This window comes from Scophthalmus maximus, chromosome 4 (genome assembly GCF_022379125.1).
Source record: "Scophthalmus maximus strain ysfricsl-2021 chromosome 4, ASM2237912v1, whole genome shotgun sequence".
Taxonomy (NCBI): domain Eukaryota; kingdom Metazoa; phylum Chordata; class Actinopteri; order Pleuronectiformes; family Scophthalmidae; genus Scophthalmus; species Scophthalmus maximus.
In genome coordinates, this window is record NC_061518.1 from 15,258,220 (window position 1) to 15,279,796 (window position 21,577).

The 21,577-nt window shown below is 40.8% G+C and overlaps 1 protein-coding gene across 2 annotated transcripts; it reads right to left on the reverse strand.

Moving 5' to 3' along the window:
• Positions 1-4,052: 4,052 nt before the first annotated feature.
• Positions 4,053-21,410, reverse strand: LOC118302770 (ribosomal protein S6 kinase alpha-2-like). 2 transcript variants are annotated; one of them, XM_035629197.2, is made up of 23 exons: positions 21,074-21,410; positions 20,297-20,448; positions 16,860-16,976; positions 16,370-16,451; positions 15,499-15,579; positions 14,985-15,064; positions 14,532-14,638; positions 14,410-14,447; positions 14,165-14,307; positions 13,079-13,149; positions 12,623-12,711; positions 11,864-11,928; positions 10,235-10,337; positions 9,895-10,040; positions 9,466-9,588; positions 8,558-8,647; positions 8,230-8,388; positions 7,899-8,060; positions 7,701-7,777; positions 7,311-7,428; positions 7,130-7,186; positions 6,941-7,021; positions 4,053-6,084 (listed from the first exon to the last, which is right to left on the reverse strand). In XM_035629197.2, the coding sequence occupies exons 2-23, from the start codon at positions 20,399-20,401 to the stop codon at positions 5,935-5,937; spliced, it is 2,244 nt and encodes a 747-aa protein (XP_035485090.2). In that variant the 5' UTR covers positions 20,402-20,448; positions 21,074-21,410; the 3' UTR covers positions 4,053-5,934. The 2 variants fall into 2 exon arrangements, with proteins under 2 accessions (XP_035485090.2, XP_035485089.2); XM_035629196.2 differs by having other exon boundaries at positions 20,297-20,829.
• Between the last annotated feature and the right edge of the window lie 167 nt (positions 21,411-21,577).

The window sequence follows — 21,577 nt, forward strand, 5'->3', positions numbered from 1 at the left end:
CCTGAAGTTACCCCTTCATGTCCTCAGCCCTGGGTGTTTCTGTCCTCTCTCTGTCTATCACTTCAACTCGACCCTCTTCTAGCAGCAACTTTATTAACCCATGTGAAACCCTGCTGCCCTGAGATTAGACCTTTTATTTTTAATTATATAGTTTAATTATATTATTTAAAATGAGCCGTGAGAGGAAAGAGCATATTGCGCCTTGACTTTTATAACTCTCAAGCCACCTGAGTTCACCAGTTTTAATTTAAAAATGTAAAGAAATATACACACTAATGCAACAACACTCTAAATACAGTATACGTGATATGAATAACAGCCATAGTTCGACCTATTCCATTTGGACATTCATATGCCAATTTTCGTTCTCTGCATAGGAGGCGAAACTTGCTAATTTAAATACTGTTTGATTATCAGATTCATGAGTATTCAGCCAAACTTCCTTATTTGTGTGTGTGTGGGTGTGTGTGTGTGTGTGTGTGTGTTTTGACCTCTTTCACACAGGAAGAACCCCAATTGTGCTCCAGTAGCCAGCCAAGCTCAGTGAAGCAGAACGTATATGCTCACTGGCATTTCACACACCTAAATGTGTGCACGTAAACACACATGAGTATCATGTATCCAGCTGGGTTCCCGCGTGACACACACACACACACACACACACAGCTTAGATATGGAAATAATGGTTGGGGTCTTATCCCTTAATGTTTGCCTTGCGTGGCTCCTCTGCAGCAAAAAGCCTCTCAGCCCCTCATCTCCACCATTGTCTGCCCAACTCTTGCTTCAGTCTGCGGGTCAGCCCACCCTCTGCCGTCCCCAGGATTTGAGGCAGACTTCCGCCTTAAAAGTTGTACACCACTACCTTTGATAATCAAGATACAACCTAATTGAGCTCACGCATGCAGAAGATGCTCTCGCCTTTTTCACGCACATGCACTTTTTGAGGAGATGGCGGCCTACACTGTTTCAGCTCATCCAACTGTGAGATTCTCCTTTCCCCTTTCCAGTCCTGCCATCATCTCACTAATGGTGTTTCTATCCTTTCACCATAGGAGGTAAATGAAGCTTTTAAGCAGGGCGGAGGGAAGGGGGACCACTGAAAAGATTAATTGACTTTCTGCAGAGCTTTACTTTATCCTCCACTGGCACCTTTGACTAGTGAGTATATTTGTGTTTGGATGACATGATTATATTGCCATTATGGGGGCAATTTGTAGCTTGATTAAAACTGTGTCAGGAAATAGCAAACTATCAACCAGTTCATCCACAGCGGCTGCTTGGTACCTTAATGCACATAGAACGAATCTTGGTGGCATTTTTGGTCAAATATTTTGTGGTTATGAATCAATAATGTGGCTTAATAAAGGAAGTGGAATGTGGATGTGGAATTTATCCAACTTTCATGAATAAGAAATATCAGTCACAGTTACAGTGTGTTTAGGAAGCGGTAAAGCTCGCTTAAGAAACACACACACACAGGTTATATAGACTGAAGTAACTTGACTGACTTTGACTCCGACGCCTGTATGGTGAGAGAGAGGAGCCAAATGTGTGAATGTACAAAGAGTTCCCCCCCCACAGCTGCACACACTTCTCCTGTCACGGTGATAATCTCTGTGTCAGGAGCCGTCTGTTAGAGATTTGTCCGTCTGATTTGGTGAACGTCCGAGTGGCAGGTCTAGCTGCAGTGCCACAGGGTGTCCGAGGGTGTGTGTGTGTGTGTGTGTGTGTGTGTATACACACCCAGTGCCATAGGTGGTGGGATCTCCCTCCTTGTCAGAGTGTGTATGTCGCTTGTCTTCAGACCTCTGCTGTGTGACTGAAGAGAAAAGACGACAAACAGACACAGCTTCACAACACACTGCTGCAGTTTGAATTTAACATCCACTTTAAAGTCTTTCACTTTTGTTTGCACACATCCATCGTTTAGTCAAAACGGGACACCAGTGCAGAGAAAGAGAGCAAAAGAGGGAGGGAGAGAGCGACAGCAGGGCAGAGAGCGCTGTACACAGCTCTACGTTAGGCTCATTATGAAACTGTGGCGGGTCGCCACAGTCTAGGTTATTAATTGAAACTGCTGCAGCATGCAGGCAGACCTCAACTTAACACTGGCCCTGCTCTGCACTACCGTGCTGCAGTGTGCACGTGTCCGTCGCCTCCGTCCGTCCACTTGACTGATTAAGTTAATCATCTGGAGTTGCCCTCCCAAGTAATATTGCTACCAAGTTTGGAGGAAATCCATCTATGCGCCATTGCCACTCGCAGGGTAATAAAATTGCCACTTACATTGTTTTCATCTGTAATCGCACGATAGATTCAATAACATTTCCAATCAATGTTGTGTGCAAATGTTGTAAAAGTTTAACAGTCCTCAGTTAATAAACATCTTCTGATTAGTCTTATTGTCATGTTTGTGGTAACCTCCAGTATTTTGTATGTTGTGGATTTGTTACTATGACCTGAACCGTGGGTATCATGGTGACCAGGCGCCAACCAGGTTTCCTGCTCATGATTTTCATTAAACTCAATTTGTCTTTGTTTGATTGTATGTTTGTTTGATTGTATGTCAAAGCAAGGTTAATTGATTCATTGATATTTGAAATAACTCGAAGTTGTGATAAAATGAGAAAATCAATTTTTGAAATACATTTTGAATGTATCGCTTTATGAAAGATAATGCAAATTCTGACAAAGCTCTAATTGTTGGGTTTAGTTATTGTTTCTCGAAGCTCTTTTTCTTTCTTTTGCCTTTCATCTGTCCCCTCCTGACATGTTCTCCTTCCTCTATCTGTTGTTTGGTCTCCTCTTGTCACTCCACTGCAATCATCTTTGCAGGGGGGCTTGTCATCTGTATCTACTCATATCCTACAATCCCTTTTGCTCTGAGCTCTACTGCACTTAAATGTCAGGGCTGATGAGCCTGCCACACCCACCTGACACATCAGCTCAGCACCTGCTAAAAGCTTTTATGGAACAGAGTGTGAGGCTGGTGGTTGATATAAATTAAAGAGTTTTCACCCCTTCTTCTTTTTTCACTCTCTCCAGAGATTATGGCTCTAAAGGCACAACTCCTGGGAAGACAAGGAGAGAGAGTGAGAAAATAGGCTGTGATTGGCTGCCATCTAGTGGCTTTAACAAGCGTCCGCTGCCACACTGTCATAGATCAACTCAACTCTCAGCGACTAAACTGCTTTACATTCAACACTGATAAAAGAAAAAGCAAATGATAAAAACGTAAAAAAAAATACTGCATTCTTCTTTAATTTCTAATAATAGATTTACTTGATAGATACAGGTTTAGTGTTGCAGGTGGAACATCTTTCTTTCTCGACTCCCGATGAAATAAATCTGTTCATAATAGGGAACAGTTTCTTTTAGGTATGACCCAATGCACTGAATGTAAAATTATACTGACATGATAATGCACCGACTGGTCAGTGCTTAATAAATTTTGTGACGCGCTCTTAATTGTGCCTTATCCCTTATGATTTTATATATGCTTTTTTAAAACAATATCTTAAACCACCAACAAGTAAACAGAGGTGGTTAAATTATAAAAAATATAAAGTAGGATAGAAATGGGTATTGCAGTCCTGAAAAAGCTTCAGCTAAAAAGCTTTAAGTCCATGAGCATTGGGTCATTACCACAATCTCATAACAAATTGTAATTATGTGTGTTTTTACTAATTGTTAATAAAATTCTTGGAGAATATTGGGCTGAAATTAAGACATATGGTGACATTTAATAACACAACACAGATACTGTAGGTCCCATCTTTACTCATAGGCAACGATACTGTAATATAAAGTGATATGAATTTAAATAGCATCAGAATTTATTCTAACTTGGATATTCATAAGGGAAATGTCAGTCTCTGCACAGAAAAAAGGTTTGATTTTCAGAGTCATGACCATTCAGCCAGACTTCCTTATTTGTGTTTATACCTCCGTATACTGTGTTCTGACCTCTTACTCTCACTCACTCACACACGCACGCACACATAAATATGTATAAGTAATGACATATATTTAAAAGAAAAACACTTTTACTCTTTTCACTGCCATTTCTGTCCTTTTTCCTTTATTTGTAAAACTTTGGCATTCCAGCCAGTTATTTCAATGATTGGCCAGGTATAGACAGTATTTACACTCTGAGCAATGAATGCACTTCACATTATAACACTGTATGTACAATCTCAATATATCTACAGTATTACTGCTTGATGCTGATACTTGTGCAGCACTAATAATATATATATATATATATATGTACACAATTTTCCCTTTGCACAGCTGTATGTACAACCTAAATTAGTAAACAATACAATATTTACAGCTTGACCTTGACCGTATGGTTGTACAACGCAATATCTACAGCTGTATCTCCATACTCATTGTTGCATCAGTCTGGGCTCCACCTCTCACAGTTGTGTAGTGCAACACAACACATACAGTTTGTGTATCAGTAAAAAAATGTTCAGAATGAACGTATTGTTGCTACAGTGCTTATTGGTTACACACAATGTATTTTGTTCTACCTCTGTCCAGTAAGTAATAGAATTAATTGTGGAGCATCATAATCTACATCCCTACTGGTAAACTGAACAACACAGCTACTGTACAACACACAAGTGTGCAGCTCACATCTGCAGCGCACGCTGTTGAGTCTTACCTCGTATTTGTGATTGTACAACTTATTAGCTACATTTGGGGCAGCAGCAATAGACAGCTTATACAGACCTCTGACACAGTGGTTTTCAAACAGTTTGGCTTTCAGACAAATAACAGCAAACAGAGGCCTACTGGCAGCTACAGGAAACACTTGAGCGCACACGCACACAGAATGATGAACTATCTCACAGAATGCTGATTCAATAATACAAAGTAGTAAAAGCTGAAGAGTTTTTCTATGAGTGCAACATTACGAGAGAGCCATAGGATGCTCTCCGATTTCATGACCACTCTTAAGCCAAACAACTTTTTTGAATACGTCATGGGAAAAACACAACAAACTATGCATTAATGCTTTCATACTTAAATTCTTCCATCTGGTCTAGGAAAAGCAGTTGTAAAACATTTAACAATACATTTTTACAAGAGGCAAAGGCTGTATTTATGGAAGACAACAATACATACTGTTAAATTACTGAGCATATTATGAACAGTAAGACTTCAATGGCAACTCCCTTTGGAAGGTTATTAACACTTTGTAACATGCATAACTGTAGATTTCATAAAACTGATTGGAACAATATGTCAGTGTCACTGCATCGTTAAAATACATTTTTGAGTCATGACTATGGAAGACTGTTATTGTTTAACTGTCCATGAACTCATGGTGACATACATGTGTACGTGCTAAATATGGAAACTAAAGTAGACCGACTACTTGCCGTATTGTTGTTTGGCTTTTTCTGATTTTGGTGGCAAGACTCATTTGTTCCATTTTCAGTAGCATCAGCTACTATAGATCTGGTTCAAGGCAGGTAACAGAGCATCTGTGTACATTGCATTGAAGCGCTAATTGTGTTTATTGACGTGTGTGACCCGAAATAAGTGAATGTCTTTGTGTGCTAATAAATATCAGCTACAAATCAAATCAGTCTGATCCCTGGAAATTTGATCAGTTTTAGAATCAAGTCCTCTGTGCAAATGCATGTGAGGGATGTTAGATCACACAGTATCATATTTAAGACTGAACCTTATCCTGAGGGCTAGTTATAGTAATTGGGCATAGGGGGTGAGGTTTATTTAGATCCAAAAGCTTGGAGTAACTCTGCTCTTGTATGTATTTTAAATAAGTGGATCTCCTGGTTTACTTGATCTTCTACATTCAGGTTTCAGGCCTACAAGCATGTTGTAACAAGGTTTGTGCTTTTCAAAATGAGAGAACGTCTTCTTTAATTTTATGGGCCTACCTGTTTGCTTTTTCAACTACTCCTTCTCTTTAGGGTCTGAACTAACTTTTGGACTCTCCAGTTTCTTCATCCCTCTCCGCTGAGCCAGGCTGGAGGACTGAACCGGCTCCAGGACCGGAGAGGGAGCACAGCGTCTCAGGGCAGAGTAAGTGGCTGACAGCGCCCCCTGGTGGAACAAAGAGAAACAAACAGAATACATTCTATCATATATATTGCTCTGAATGACTAAACGACTGTATTGTTCTTATAAAACTATATATAATATAAATCTAATAACAAAAAGGCTTTTAAAACCTTGAAACCTTCTAAATATTTGTGTGTAATGTAACAAATATTTTCTACTTTTTGGGGGGTTGTTTTTTTTTTGTATACTAACATTGTATACTGTCCCTGTTCTTTTTCTAATAAAGAATAAAAAAAAAGTCTGTGTTGTTGTTAGCAGTCCTGCATTAAGTGGCAGACAGCGCCACCTCATGGACACTTAGATAAACACATCTACAAAATATATCACACTACATTTTAGTGATGCTAATATGAACTGCCGTAAACTGGTTATATTTATGGGTTGCACGCTCTCCATATCACTGCAGACATTACAAACTTTTAACAATCAGTCAGTGGAAAAGTTAGGATAAGAGGATTTCTTTTAAAAATCGGCCATCAGTCTCTGCTCTCAATGTTTTCATATGTAACTATAGATAAAAATATATTTTGAAAATATTTATAAATTCTAAAAAGTTATGTGACGACATGAACATACAACTTTCCAGTACAAATCATCTCAATGCTCATCTACAATCTGTCAAAGTAGGTAAAGATAGAGGCAGAATTAACAGGCAGCATCACTGGATTGTGCTTCACTTAACTGTTTTCAGTCTCAAATATTCCAATTTATACTAATATTTTTTTATCAATAAGATATTACTGCAGAGATTAATATGGCAATTTCACTGGTAATCGGCATCAACATCTGCCACAATACGGAGGCACATACAAACACACAAATTAACACAGGGTCCTACCTTGACAGTGACTGAATCCTGTCTGGTCAGAGCTCTGTCAGAGAGCTGGTCTCTTTCTACAATCCAGGGGTGACGAAGAACCTGAAAAGTATCACAGTGATGATGATTTTCTGATATTTCAATAAATAACCAATGTGGGCCTTTTGCCTTATAAGGGGTACTAAGGGGCATATTATGGACTAACAGTACCTGCGGAGCAGTCAGGCGCTGGTGAGGGTCCACATGGAGCATCTTGATCACAATGTCCTGTCAAAAACAGCATTCAGACACACACACACAGGTGGTATTAGTATATTTGCACAGTGACAGTCCTATGACATCAGCAACAGAACCATTGTATCCATCGCCAAAGAGAATGTTAAACTTTAACCTTGGCAGCATCGGACACCAGGTCCCAGTTCCCTCCTGTGATAACGAATTTCCCGCTGCCGATTTGTGCAAGAATTTCCTCTGCTGTGTCCTCGGGACTGCTGGCAAACGGGCTGAAACTGACCAACACGAACAAAACATTTTCAGAGTGCAGTCGTCCATTGAGAGCCTTCTCAAATGTACAATGTAAAAAATAAAAACCCACTGAAGAGAAGATAATTAGAAGAAGCCTCCACAACAGAGCTTGTACAGAACATATGCTATTTAAAGTGGAAGGAGGAGCATTTGAAGAAAACAGCAACATTACATGCTGTGGCTCTTAAATGGTGAACTGCATGGCTACAGTCAGTTAGTGGTATAGATTAGAAATTCTTTAAAACGTTAAACTGACCCAGCTATCATGGTGTAAAGCAGGATCCCCAGGCTCCAGATATCACAGGCTGCATCATAACCCTGCTTCCTCAGAACCTGCACACACACAAATATTTAAAAAGCATGCATCGTGAGATGAGTACTTAAATGTATTTGCTTAATGGCTAAGTGTTGGTGAGATATTAGACACTTGTTATGATTGGGATTACTGACATACCTCAGGGGCCATGAACGTAGCTGTGTAACAGGGCGTCATCAACAGGCCATTTTCAGCTCTGAGCTGTTTGGCAAATCCAAAATCACAAATCCTGATGCATTGTGGGCGCCCGCTGTCATCAGAATAGCGGATGTTACTGGGCTTCAGGTCTCGATGCACAACCTGAAAAAAGGGAAAGACATAAACATACACATGATCATGTGATGACTTTCGCTGCTGCTGAATCTTCCAAACCAAACAGAGACACTTTAAGCAAGTGGGTATAACCATTCAAGTTTAACGATGTTAAGGAATTCAGTGAATATCTTTTTTGCCTCTGAGTCCGTCTTACCCCCAGTGAGTGTAAATATTCCACAGTCTTGGCCAGTGTGCAGACGATGTCTGAGGCATCTCTCTCTGTAAAATTTGGCACCGTCAGAACTCTGTCCAGCAGCTCGTTGCCTCTCAGTAAATCCTGAACCAGGAACGCACGCTGGCCATCATCAAACACCTACAGGTGGAAATGCACACACAGGAGGGAGAAGCACACAAAATAGCAGGCTGTTATGAAGATGGAAGGAATATTCTGATTCTAATCAGACTTTTTTTCACTGAGTTTTCATTTTTAAATGACAACATAGAGTTATCTTATATGTGAGGGGTGGGTGTGTTACACTTACATCCTTCAGGGTAATAATATTTGGATGCTGTCCATATCTCAACAGAATCTCAATCTCTTCTGATGGATCTTTCTTCGCTCTGTCAATAATCTGAAAAAATAAAAAACCCAGACATGAGAAATATCTAATATACACACAATTGCAACTTGTTCATCTCTAAACAGACTGTTTAGGATGAACAAAGAAGGTTGTTTGGCTGGTTTCATTCAAAAAGTGCATCCTATAATGAATCATCCATCCAGACATGACATTTTATTTGTGATTTGTTTTTTAATTTAAATTTCATGAAATTTGAAATTTTCATCAATTTCCAGATAGTCAACTATGCATGAGCTAAGACATTTTAACATTGTTCACACTTTTTTGAAAACGAAAATGGTTCATAATCTAATGGGTTTTAAATTATTCCATTTAGCTTTAGAAGTAAAAAAAAGTTAATTCTTCACTTTTTCTGAAAATCCCCATAGTTGAAGATACATAATTTTCTCTGGCCAGTGATGTATTGTATAATGAAACTAATTAGTATATAGCTGCTTTCAGACATGCACTGAGGTCCAGAGATTTTTCCTGAACTTTTCCAGAGGGGCTGTATGTGAGAACGCAAATATCTGCAAATGTTACTCAAGACATATTCCGGAAAATTCGGTGCCTGCACCCTTGCAAAATTTCTCCTGTGTACCCATGGGAGACCATGTTAGAATACAGAAGGAAAATCCTTCAGAGCCAGTGGGCGCTGGACCCAGACAGGCCTGAATGTTCCAGATGTTCCTGCTGTTGTGAACGCGTCTGACCCTAACAATTTCCTGCTTCATCCTTCATATGAGAACAGCAAACTCCAATTTTCCGAAATTAGAGTGAAAAGCTAAGAGGGCATCTGCACACTGTGTTTAAGTGTAAGTGTCCACTACCTTCACTGAATACTCCACAGCAGTAACTCTGTGCAGACATCTTCTGCAGACAGATGTCGCAGTCTGTCCGACTTCTTCTTTCAGCTCATAAACATCACTGAAGGCCACGTCACCACGGAGATGCTACGGGGAACACAGATAATCAGACACACGCGCACTCCAAACAATATCTTTACCATTATACATCATGCATATGTCAGAGTCGTACACATAATCAGGTGTGTGAGTTAAATTGCTGAGAGTCATCTGTGAGGCTGACGTTTAGAAAGGTCATCATCATTAAATAGACAGTCTCTTAATTATTTAGTCTGTTTATGTGCCAGCTAAGTCATAAAAAAGTCTTTAATTCAGTAATTTATTCACATCATTAATTTGTTCAGTGTGTGAGTCAGAGTCAGGACATGAGCTGTTTTCTTAAAGACACATTACCTGTGCTATGGGGTCCATGTTTTTCACCTCCTGACGAGAAGTGGCCACTGGGGCAACACTGGGCTCCTGGTTTTGATTAGTCGCAACAAAACTGAAACCACGAAACAGCTGGTGTGTGTTTGCACTGGGAGGGAGGCCTGGAGAATCTGGAATATGCAAATAGACAATCGTACAAACAATAACACAGTAGTCTTCTCTTATTACTAATTAAAAATTGGAAATCATATTGTTTCTAATTCAGGCCCCTTGATACGCTTCATTAGTTTCATGTATGAATTGTATGCATACTCATCAATATATACAATCTACCAGTGAGTGTGTTTGTTTGTGTTCTTGTTACCAGTTGGTGTTCTGGAGGTGAACTCAGGGTCAAAGTGAAAAGTGTCTTCAGGTCTTCCGACAGTTGGTTTGAAAGGAGGCCTCATTTCCCTCTTGTACAACTTCTACAGAAAACAACAACAGCAACAGTCGGTGCGAGTCCACAAGACAACATCCCCACCGTTAAATCTCTGTCGATAATGTTTCTGGAAACATCACACACCCTGATGTTGAAATTAAACGAGAGGGTCAAACAATAGAAGAAAATAGAATAGTGGAAAATAAAATAAAGAATGTGAATATTCAAACTAGACTGGAAAATAAAGTTTGGCCAATTTAGATAATGAAAAGTAAACAACGCATATTATATCATATGTAAAGTGGTGCTTGAGCAACTCATATAATTCAAGTACTCTGAGAATTCAGATATTTCCTTTTTATATAAGCAAGTGTATTACTACCTATGGCCTGCAGGTGTCACCTTTGCAGTGCCAGTTGTTAACATAAAATAACAAGCAGAGGCCACCAGCAGCATTGGGGGAAAAACAGATTGCTAAAGCTCTATTTATTGTGACACAGTTAAAACTAATGCACACTCATGTTGGCTACTTGAATTGCAATTGACGCATTCCGTGATACCGAGCTGCTGAGAGGATGAGGCGTCTGCATTTGTCAGCTTCATGACAGGAATTCCTCAAAGATCCAAATGTTAAGGAGAGATTGGAGAGTCAAAGGAGAAAAAGTCCAACAAGATTATGCTGATGATGTTGATAATGAAGCAGAGAGGTTTCATTATGCCTGATGCTGCACAGTGATTTAATTAGCGTAGTGTGGGGGACAGCGTAAGCCTCTTACTGATGGCTTGTCACATCAAGCCAGCGACGCCATCTGTAAATAGGAAAATGTTGTGTTTGGCAGGAGGCGAGTAGGTAGTAACAGCAACAGTGAGGACTAATGCGAGAGCAAGTGGTGAGGGCAGAGATTAGTGCACATGTAAAGCAGATAATAGTGGATTTTGTTAGAAATGAGAGCAGCACCTCTCACAACTGTGGATAAACAAGACTCACAAGCCCTCTCAACATCTCTGATAGAGACAGAATGGGCGCAACAGTGTGACCATGATTCAGGGACGTGTGACGGGGTTCTTAAAGAGAAGCTTTTGGGCAGGAGTGCTTATAGCAGGAAGAATTATCCTTTTTAAGCAGCGCACGTCGGGTGGATGTCAAGGTTAGATTATGATAATAGAGGTAATGTTTGCAGTCAAAGCTTTTGCACACACACACCTTCTGTGAGAAAGGCTATTACAGATAAGAGGATTCGTTACAACAAAATTGAGCAAGACACCCATGAAGGGAAGTTAGGGATTTTTGACCTGAGCAAAGTCTCTTACTGAGGATGTTTAATGATTCATGATTGTCGGCATCTCTTGAGAAAGTCGATGAACACCTGCAGGATTTGGATGTCACGACACAACAACTATAGCAACCAGGCTGCGGTTGTTGGTAGCAGGGTGGGATATTTACATCCAGACCCTTTGGTCACAAGTTAACAGTACCATTGTAAAAAGCATGTGCAAAAAAATAATAGGGCTGGACGGCTTGAAATTAGGTAGAGGGAAGACGTTTCATAAATTAATATAAATTTCGCTTACATTCCAGTCTATCGATGCGAAGAAGGGATGTCTTTTTATTTCTTCCACTCCGTCTGGTCCCGCACCTGTTAGGCACACAGACAAGAGGCAGATTCAGAAAATTGTGTGATTGATGACATCTGTGTGGGAAAAAATGCCTATTAATAATAATCTAAATCAACATACAGAGCTGATGAAAACAGTGAGTCATGTGCGACACAAATGTATTGCTTAACATGACGGGCACATTATAGGAAGACGGGCAGCTGTGAGAGTCGTGGCGTCACTTCAGTTTTTCCATTGTTTAAGTAACATCTTGATAATCTGATTCGGGCGTTGAATCAGGAGCAAATGGACTTGGTTGTAGTTTTTTGAGGACATTTCACCTCTCGTCCAAGAGGCTTTTTCAGTTCTGAACTCAAGAAGCCTCTTCGATGAGAAGGAGTAGTAAGTAAGGCACCCTTTTGTCTATCCATTTATTTTGCCAAAGACTTCTTCAGTTCACCTCAACTGAAGAAGCCTCTCGGACGAGAGGTGAAACTACAACCAAGTCCAGTTGTTCCTGATTCAACACCCTAGTGGATAACTGGATGAATGACATTCTCAACAGACAAAATAACATGGTTGTTTTCTATGATCGGGCCTGATTTGCCGTTTGTTTTTCCACACAAGGATGAGGTTGTATAGCATTATTATTCTGTGTTGCTGCTATCATGTGCAGCCTCACTGTCTCTTGCATTTTGCGTAGCTCCATGTAAGAACGGTTTCTGTGTAAATTACCTAGACGATTAGCAGGGTTCCTCTTGAAAAGTGCTCTTAACAAACTCTGCACCTCCAGACTAAGGAACTGTGGCATCCCCAGCTTGGCCCTGAACAGACGACAAAAGAAGCAGGTTTATGCACTCGCAGATGTTTGACAATGCTGTAATATGTTTTCAGAGTGATCATTTTCTAACTGTGTTCAATCAACAATAGCGGATTATTCTACAATTGATATGTGAATGTTCATATGAGCAGCTCATCTTGAATGAACCTTAAATGAGAATTTAATTTCTATTTAGAATATTGTGAGACAGAATGTGAAACATAGATAAGCAGCTGCAGAGGGAAAGAGGAAGCAGATTTTAGATAATTTAAGCGTGGCCAAAATGCACATTCTGCGTATGAGGAAACTAAGAACATTATTATAATTATTAAAAGGACTTGAATAATGGTAACAGTTTAATTCAGCCTTACTTTAGAATAAGCGCCATTGTTTCCTTACGATCTTTTCCTTGGAAAGGTAATGACCCAGTCAACATCTCAAACTGGAAAACAGATAATAACAATTGTTAGAACACACGTAAGTTTTCCAAAGAATGATGACTAATGAGAAATATTATGTTGGGGTAATAGCAGTTCTAGATGTAGATCATGCATTTACAAATAATCCAATTACACTTTCTACAAACTGAAAAAAGAGAACAACTATCGAACTCAAATTCTATTTGATACATTTTATGTACTCACATGATTCTTGCACTCTTTGGGTAACATTTTCATGGTTGAATGCACTTTTTGTTAGTTGCTTTGGGCAAAAGCGTCTGCTAAATTAATGTAATGTAACTAAATGACATATTTCATGATCAGATATTATCAGCTATAGACATATACTGTATGTAAAAAAAAATACCGTACAATATCAACCTAAATAAAATTAAGACACAAAAAATAGGAAAATTGTCGCGTTTAGGATTAATGGAGCACATAAAACAGCCAGATTACTTTTATGGGTGGCAACAAATCTGTCCCCAATGCTGACACGCCAATACCATTTTTAATATTATTGCCTGACTCAGAGATTATAGTACAACATTTTGAATTAAATGAAAATCATATTTATGGATTTTTCCACAAATAGCTCTTACAATTTTATACATCTGCTCCTTAAACTATTGTCTTCAGTTTTTAAAGACCGGTACAGTGTAGAGGCAGTATTTAGACATGTTTAAGACTATTTTTGTTGTTAAAAATATATATGCCATATAGGGGTGACGCCTTTTCCTGGTGCCCTGATTTACTTCTACTCTTCGGTATATGTAAAATAAGCCACCAGCCAAACAAAAAACGAAGAATCAAGCAGATGTATGATTACCGAAAGTGATGAGACCTATCGACCAGATATGGTAATCAAGCAGCTTTTCTTTCAGAAGAAACCAGTACACCAGCACATTATCTAAGATGTGATAGAGTATATTCACATCTGCTGTTTTTGACAGCAGGCTCCACAGCACACAAAACATATACAAATCTTGATATCAGCAGTCAAGTTTAGAAAATTACCATAAGCACCCCGAACGACCACCAGTCAGCACTTTGTGTATGTCCCCTCCTGTTGACAACCTCTGGAGCCATGTACTCTATTGTACCACAGAAGGAATATGCTCTTTTATCATTGTCGATGGCTTCCTTACTCAATCCAAAGTCTGAGAGACAGAGTGAAAGGCGGAACAATGTAATTAAAAACAGACACATGAAGACAGAATAACAAAACAAAATAAAGATAGTTTGCAGTTGGATGCACTGACCAGTTATCTTAATATGTCCCTCTTCGTCCAGAAGAATACTGTCGGGTGAAATGAGAATTATAATCTGCTTTTTAAGATAATTGTGTAAAACCAATGGATACACAGCAGGGAGCCTTACTTACTTCTCAGGTTTGAGGTCCCTGTAGATGATGCCCAAACTGTGTAGGTGGTCCAAGGCTAGGGCCAACTCTGCAAGGTAAAACTTCACATCCTCTTCTGTAAACATCACCTACAACAAATAAAGATGTGGATATTTGGTACAAACACAGACTAGAAGAATCAACTGGATACAAACTGGTGAAACAGATCACAAATCAGGAAGAAAAAAAAATATTGTTTAAAAGGCAGCAACGATTTGATAATATGATGATGCCAGCTAAGGCTGGAACAGCTACAGTTCAACAGAAAACAATTTGTTGTTGACCACTTGTGTGGTCTTTGTTTACTGACCAGCTAATGCATCAGCATGAAGGTAATATCATCAACACAGCTATTGACAAGAGGAGTGATGGCAGGGTATATTCTGCATGAGTGTTATATGACGGACCGGGAAAAATAAGTGGAGATCTACCTACCTCCTTTGACAGACGAGTGAAAAGGTCTCCTCCTCGAAGGAAGTCTAGGATCAGATAGAGCTTCCCTTCTGTCTGGAAGGCTATATACACACACACACACACACACACACACACACACATTAAACCTCAGTAGAGCTCAGGTGTTGGACAAAATCAGCATAATAACAAAATTTCACATATTCAAATGTGTAATATTCTGTGGAATATCCCATGAATGTATCCCATCCCCCTACCCTGTTATATGTGTAATAATAACTAATGAGACAATGTGACAGGTCCAAACGCTTCAGTGGTGTTTTTCAGCAGTCATCAATTCAGTTTGCACAGATATCTGATGTGAATGTAAAGAGAGATGGTTGCTCAGTTCACATCCAACTCCCAAAATTGTGTTTGTTTGCTGTGAAATGAAATGATATCACAACATCCAGCCTCTACAATGGGGATACACTATTTCAGAGAGACCGATATTCATATCAGTACCATGCACTGCAAACCATCCGACCGTCAGACTTACCATAGTGCAGTTTAACTATAAATGGATGGTTCACTTCTGCCAGAATGTCTCTTTCCATCTTGGACCGCACACGATCACGAACTAAACAGCAGAGAGTGGGGAGAGCAAAATCTGTTTAACACTGTTGCATCCAGTTCCTTTTTTCCTAATGTGGATTAAATGTGGCGAGCCTCTAATACCATGTGTATGTTTTACGTAGGATGAAACTGCATTAACTTAATTGAAAAGTGTAATGGAATTCAACCCATCCCAGTGTTGCAGGTCTATTCTGCAGTGAACAAAACCACAAGGGACTGCAGCATCTGTCTCCTTGACAGGGTGAGACCATAACTATTTAAATTCTGGGGGTGCAGGTTAAGAGGATTAAGGCTTCTGCAAAGACACTGAATCTGCACATGCCATCTCAACCTGATTTTACAGCATATCCTCGTTTACAATAATCCTATTCAACACTGAATCAAAAGTACAAACTAACCTCTTTTACCTATAATCCTGTTGAATGTGGGTCGCTCTGAGATGATATGTCTCTTAACAAATTACCACTCAGAGCACAATAAGGAACAAGGCTGTTTTCACAGTGCAATGCGTCTCATGCTACAGGCGTGAATAAAGATTATTTTTGTTCATGTATTTTTTTTCACTTTTCAAAGTGTCATGCTCCAAAATGTGCACAGGCCCGCGTTGGCTTACGAGACACTACAAACATGACAAAAACAAGTGAAGTAGCAAAATCCCAGCCAAAGAACAGACGCACCTCCATCCACAATATAAATACTATTATAATAAACAGACGTCATATTTGAACCTGGCATTAGGAGTACAAACTTCACTTTCAATGACTGCGTCTCCCACTTGAGCGTTTCATTTTTACCTTTCAGCGTGGCTTTCTTCAGGACCTTCATGGCATACAGCTGTCCTCTGTCCACTCCTCTGATCTTTCTCACCAGAAACACCTGGGGAATCATCACCATCACCCATCACTGTCATCATCCAGCTCTCTGACACAGACTATTTCAAATAACCATTGATAGAAGCATGAGTTAAAAATCAAAACACAAGGGGGCATTACATTAGCATCAATGTGGATCAGTCGGTGCTAATAGAGGAAACCATGTCAGTAATACACTTTAATTCACTAGTGAAACTGTTGTAGTCACACCTCACAGACAATCCTGATTTGTTATATACTTCCTAGAGAAAGCCTGCAGGCAGCAGGCAGCTTTGGGCCTGGTGGGTTACTTATTTGTCTAGTGGTGTCGGCACTGATCTCATGACCTTCAGTCAAAGCCCTGTCCTGGCATTGTGATGAGATGTGGTTTGAGGTATTTAGGTCTCAGTGGGTCACAGTGTGTATCCTGTACCTTCCCATAGGAGCCCTGCCCCAGCACTTTGAGCAGCTGGAACTGAGAAGGGTCTGCTTTCTCACAGCCCTCCTTGACATGGTGGCTGATGTCAATCTCTTTCAGTATGCTGTCATCCTAAAGGACAGAGGGAAGAGGTCACAGTTTGTATGATACATACATAAGACAGAATGGTCACAAAAAAAATCAAGAAACAACAGAGAAAAACTGAGGAAGTGGGGGGAAAAAATCAAGCCAAGCATCAAGGTGGTGAGTGAAAGATATTCAAGAATGAACCATCTGAACACATTGGTCCCTACTTTCAATCTAAGAATCCAAAAATCTAAGAGTAATGAGTCAGAGCATCCAGGCTGTAACACACATCAAGGAAATGATCTCCCTCTGATGGTGTTAGAATCTTCATGCTTCAGAAAGTTGAGTCGAGGAGGCCGATATGCCGTTCCAACGGGAGCCATTTATTTCAGTATACTGTTCACAGTACAACACGGCGATGAGTCAAAGTGCATATGGGTGTACAGTTCTTTTTGTTCCCACTGTCTACGAAGCCTGAGGTGTCACATGTTAGATTGTCCACACGCGGAAGTGTGTCAACGTACTAGATAGCTTCAACATCATACTGGTCACAGCAAGGACACATCGGCGCCAGCATGATTATGTTTACTTTCAACAAGATATTGTTCACATTGCTTACAATCAGGACACATTCTGCTTCTACAATGGCAATTCCTTATACGGGAGTCTAGATCCTAAAGGAAGCACAGAACTAAGCAGAACCAGACATGCATGCTCAGTGAAACAGGGGAGGAGACCAAGCTGAAAGAATATCAATATGCTGACATGACAACTTAGCAACAGTGCAGATCCACGCCTCACTTCAAAATCAGTGATGCCAAAAGACTTTCTGTTATAATTTTACACTTGCCTTGATTCAGTTTGCACATGACTGTTTCACTTAACTTCAAATCTGACGCTTGAATTATATTGAGAAACTATATCAATTTATAGTGATTACATTATGTAAATTAGATATTACATATTTACTAAAGTAAACAACATTTACCAAAATGTTGTCCTGGAGACACACTTCTATGGCATAAACTATCACTGAGGCAGTTTGAAGTCATTTGGCAGATGATATTTTCTGTCTGTCAGTCTGTCTGTGGACAGATTTTGCCACCGCAGCTGTGCATGATGGCATGAAAATGAACATGCATGTAGCAAGGATAAAGTAACAACTACTGAGGACACTTGGGCCGAATGTGTTTATGTTTATTTATTAGGATCCCGAAATAGTTTTAAAGCAAAGCTAGTTTTCCTGGGGTCCACCTTAAAAACATGAAGTAAAAACTAAACAATTTCAAACCATACAATTGGTCACACCAAAAAATAAAATAAAGTCAATGACCATGTTTGAAATCATGCCATAATAGTGGACTAAAAAGTAATACAGCATTCAATTTATAATAATAATAACAAGTATTCTTATTCTTATTAAATTATTGTTGTTATTATTATTAACATCATTACAAGTGTCAGTATTATTATTGTCATTATGAGGACCAACTGACATTGCCTAGAGCAAAGGTTATACAACTGTTCCTGGTCTCTCTCTTCTGTCTGTCCCTCTTTCTCCCCCCTCTCCTCTCTTCCCAGTTTATCTCCTCTCACCCCAGCCGGTCGAGGCAGATGGCCGGTTCTGCTCGAGGTTTCTTCCTGTTAAAAGGTTTTTCTCTCCCCGGTCGACAAATGCTTTCTCATTGTGGGAACTGTGCTGTGATTTGGTGCTATACAAATCAAATTTAATTGAATAATAAAAATAAAAAAGGCAATCACATCTGAGCTGAATTACACAGGATTTCTTTTAGTGACTTCTTGAACGAGGCTCTATTCTAGATCTGTTTGATATTTATTGGTAACCTGTTCCAGCCCTAAAAATCTCTTTAAGAGAACAGTTGGCCTCATATTAGTCTGTGGCCTGGTAATACCTGCTGACCAGTACTGGCTAAGGTCACATGTCCACAAAAAATAAACACTATTTACAAGGGTTTTTAATTATTATACTTATTATTCTGGCATATTGTTCCGTATAACAGTTTACATGAATATCAAAAGACTTGACTTGACTTGATCATTCACTGTTAGCCAGCATACAAGTCATATATGAATCTCATACACATCAGTGCGGAATGACCAGCTTAGAACTAATCTCATGGGTTGGAATGTCAACATGTTGAGGGGCGTCGTGGTTGGAGTGATTCCGTCACAGGATGGTCTCTAGTTTGGGTTTGAGTTTAATTTAGCTTGCTGAATGGAGCATTACAGTAATGTTCTGTAGTTTGTCAGCAGCCATCGCCTGCTGTAACGTCACCGATTGGGATGTGGCTTGAGGTGTAACTGCAGGAAAGTTTAAACCCATGGAGAGTAGAGGAATAGACATTTGCCTGAAAGGATTAATTGCTGCTTTAGTCTTTAGAGATGGCAGCAGGATCCATCAACCAGAGAGAAACAGGTTCAAGACCCCAACACCAACATCAGGAAAGCTTATATGATGCTGACCCTGATCTCAGACCTTCCTGTGAAGGGGAGGGCACTGAGAAGAGAACATCCACGTGTGCAGCATCATAGCATCTTGTTTTACAGAGACGGACGGTCAGTCAAACAGGTAGACAAACACAAGCAGACAGACATTTGCCAGCCAGAGAAACAAGCACTCACACAGGTAGATAGCCCGTCAAGCTGATTCATCAGCACCAAGTCACAACAACAAAGAACGGAGGAGGGGAGGGGAGTTTCTTTTCTATTTATATCCCAGACGTGCAGGTATATGTGCTGCCCCCCTCCCTGCCTCGCTGGTTTGTTTGGGCTATAAATAAACCTCCTCTGCAGCCTTCCACTGAATCAATCTGTCTGCATGCATTCATCTGTCAACCTGCCCTGCTGCTTGTTTGCTTGTTCGAATCTGTATTTTCCTTACACCCCCCACCCCTTTGTGTGTGTGTGTGTGTGCGTGTGGGTGTGTGTGTGTGTGTGCCTTCTGTTTTTTGACTTCTTGACTGACAAGCTGAGCAACAGCTGTAAGAACTCTGCAATGACTCCAGAACAGCTCCTTGTCCACAGAAATCCAAAAACACTGGCATTCCTTCCTTCCACACCCATTCCCATGAGTACGCAGTCTTCACACACACACACACACACACACACACACACACACACACACACACACACACACACACACACACACACACACACACACACACACACACACACACACACACACACACACACACACACACACACACACACACACACACACCCTCATCCACTATGATATGAGACGCTTGCTGTTTTGGATTACTTTTTGGCGTGTATGTGTCTGTGATATAACCCCACTTCCACGTGCACTCATCTCTAGTCGACAGAAGTTTGCAATGACTAACCTCCAGCTGACAGAATCCAGTGTTGTTCTTGTTCCTCGCCGCCTTGTTCTTCAAGTAGATAGAAAACCATCTCCGCACTGTGAATTTTCGCGTGCTGGTATCCATGGCAACGGGAAGACCTTAGCATCTATCCCATAATGATGAACATGTCCCTGCAAGAGGAGGAGGTGGAGGAGGAGGAGGGGGGGTGTCCTAAGAGAGGTTAGAGATACAGGATAGACTAGAGCTGTGATTGTTCATCTATTTGTCCCGCAGCTTCTCCATCGGCCCTTCCTCAACGCCGCCTTTTAGTTCTCCCATCATTCTCGCTCGTCGCTCATCCCTTTGGTGGGTTTCCAGCCTGTCGTGTCTGCCCCCCCTCCCCACAACAACCCCTCCGTCTCTGTCAGCTGCAGTGGACGCCAGTGAGCACGCAGTTCCGAGTTGTAACAGAGCCGTTAATCCACTCAGACAGACGGGTGGGATGAGGGACGGGGCAGGTGCTGCGGGGTTTGGGATTGTCTTGTGTTTTGCAGCAGGCTCGCTGCGTGAGGCTGCAGGGAGAGAGGTGACGAATAAATCTGTTCCGCTGAATCAGGAGGTGTGTGTGTGTGTGTGTGTGTGTGTGTGTGTGTGTGTGTGTGTGTGTGTCTGTGTTCATCCTCTGCTGCTTCCCTCTCTCCCTCTGCAGAACGAGGGATTGTCACCAGTCACATTGTGTGCAGGCGAGCTCCAGACCCCTCCCATCCCTTATTCTCCCCTGATCCTGCCCCTCACCTCCCTCTCGCTTTCTCTCACCAGCATACAGCAACAGCTGGCGAGGTCGCATGGCGCAGCCCAGCTCCCTCTCCCTGTTTGCGCTTCTGTCCTTTCCCTTCTGCCCCTGCATGACATCCAATGACACAGAGACATGATGGGGGGAAAAAAACAATAGAAATTAAAAAGTACAAAATTAGATGAGAAACACTTTGGCTCAGTTCCAGGGACATTACATCAGAATTCAATGATATATTCGGGCAGTAATCAATGTCAGAAGCGAGTACAGCCATTACTGAGAGCACAGCATGATCTGGTTGATCACTGGGCATGGGGGTGTGTGTGTGTGTGTGTGTGTGTGTGGATCTGTCACATCAGCAGGTCTGCAGAACTGCAGTGTTACATAATCATACAGACAGAGACAGGGAGAGATAGAGAGGGGGGGGGGGGGTAGGGTGGAGGAAGAGACCAAGTGAAGTGGAAGAGGTGGGGAGAGCATTATTAGATGAAATGGGGGGGGGGGGAAATCAGGACTGCTGTTCTACT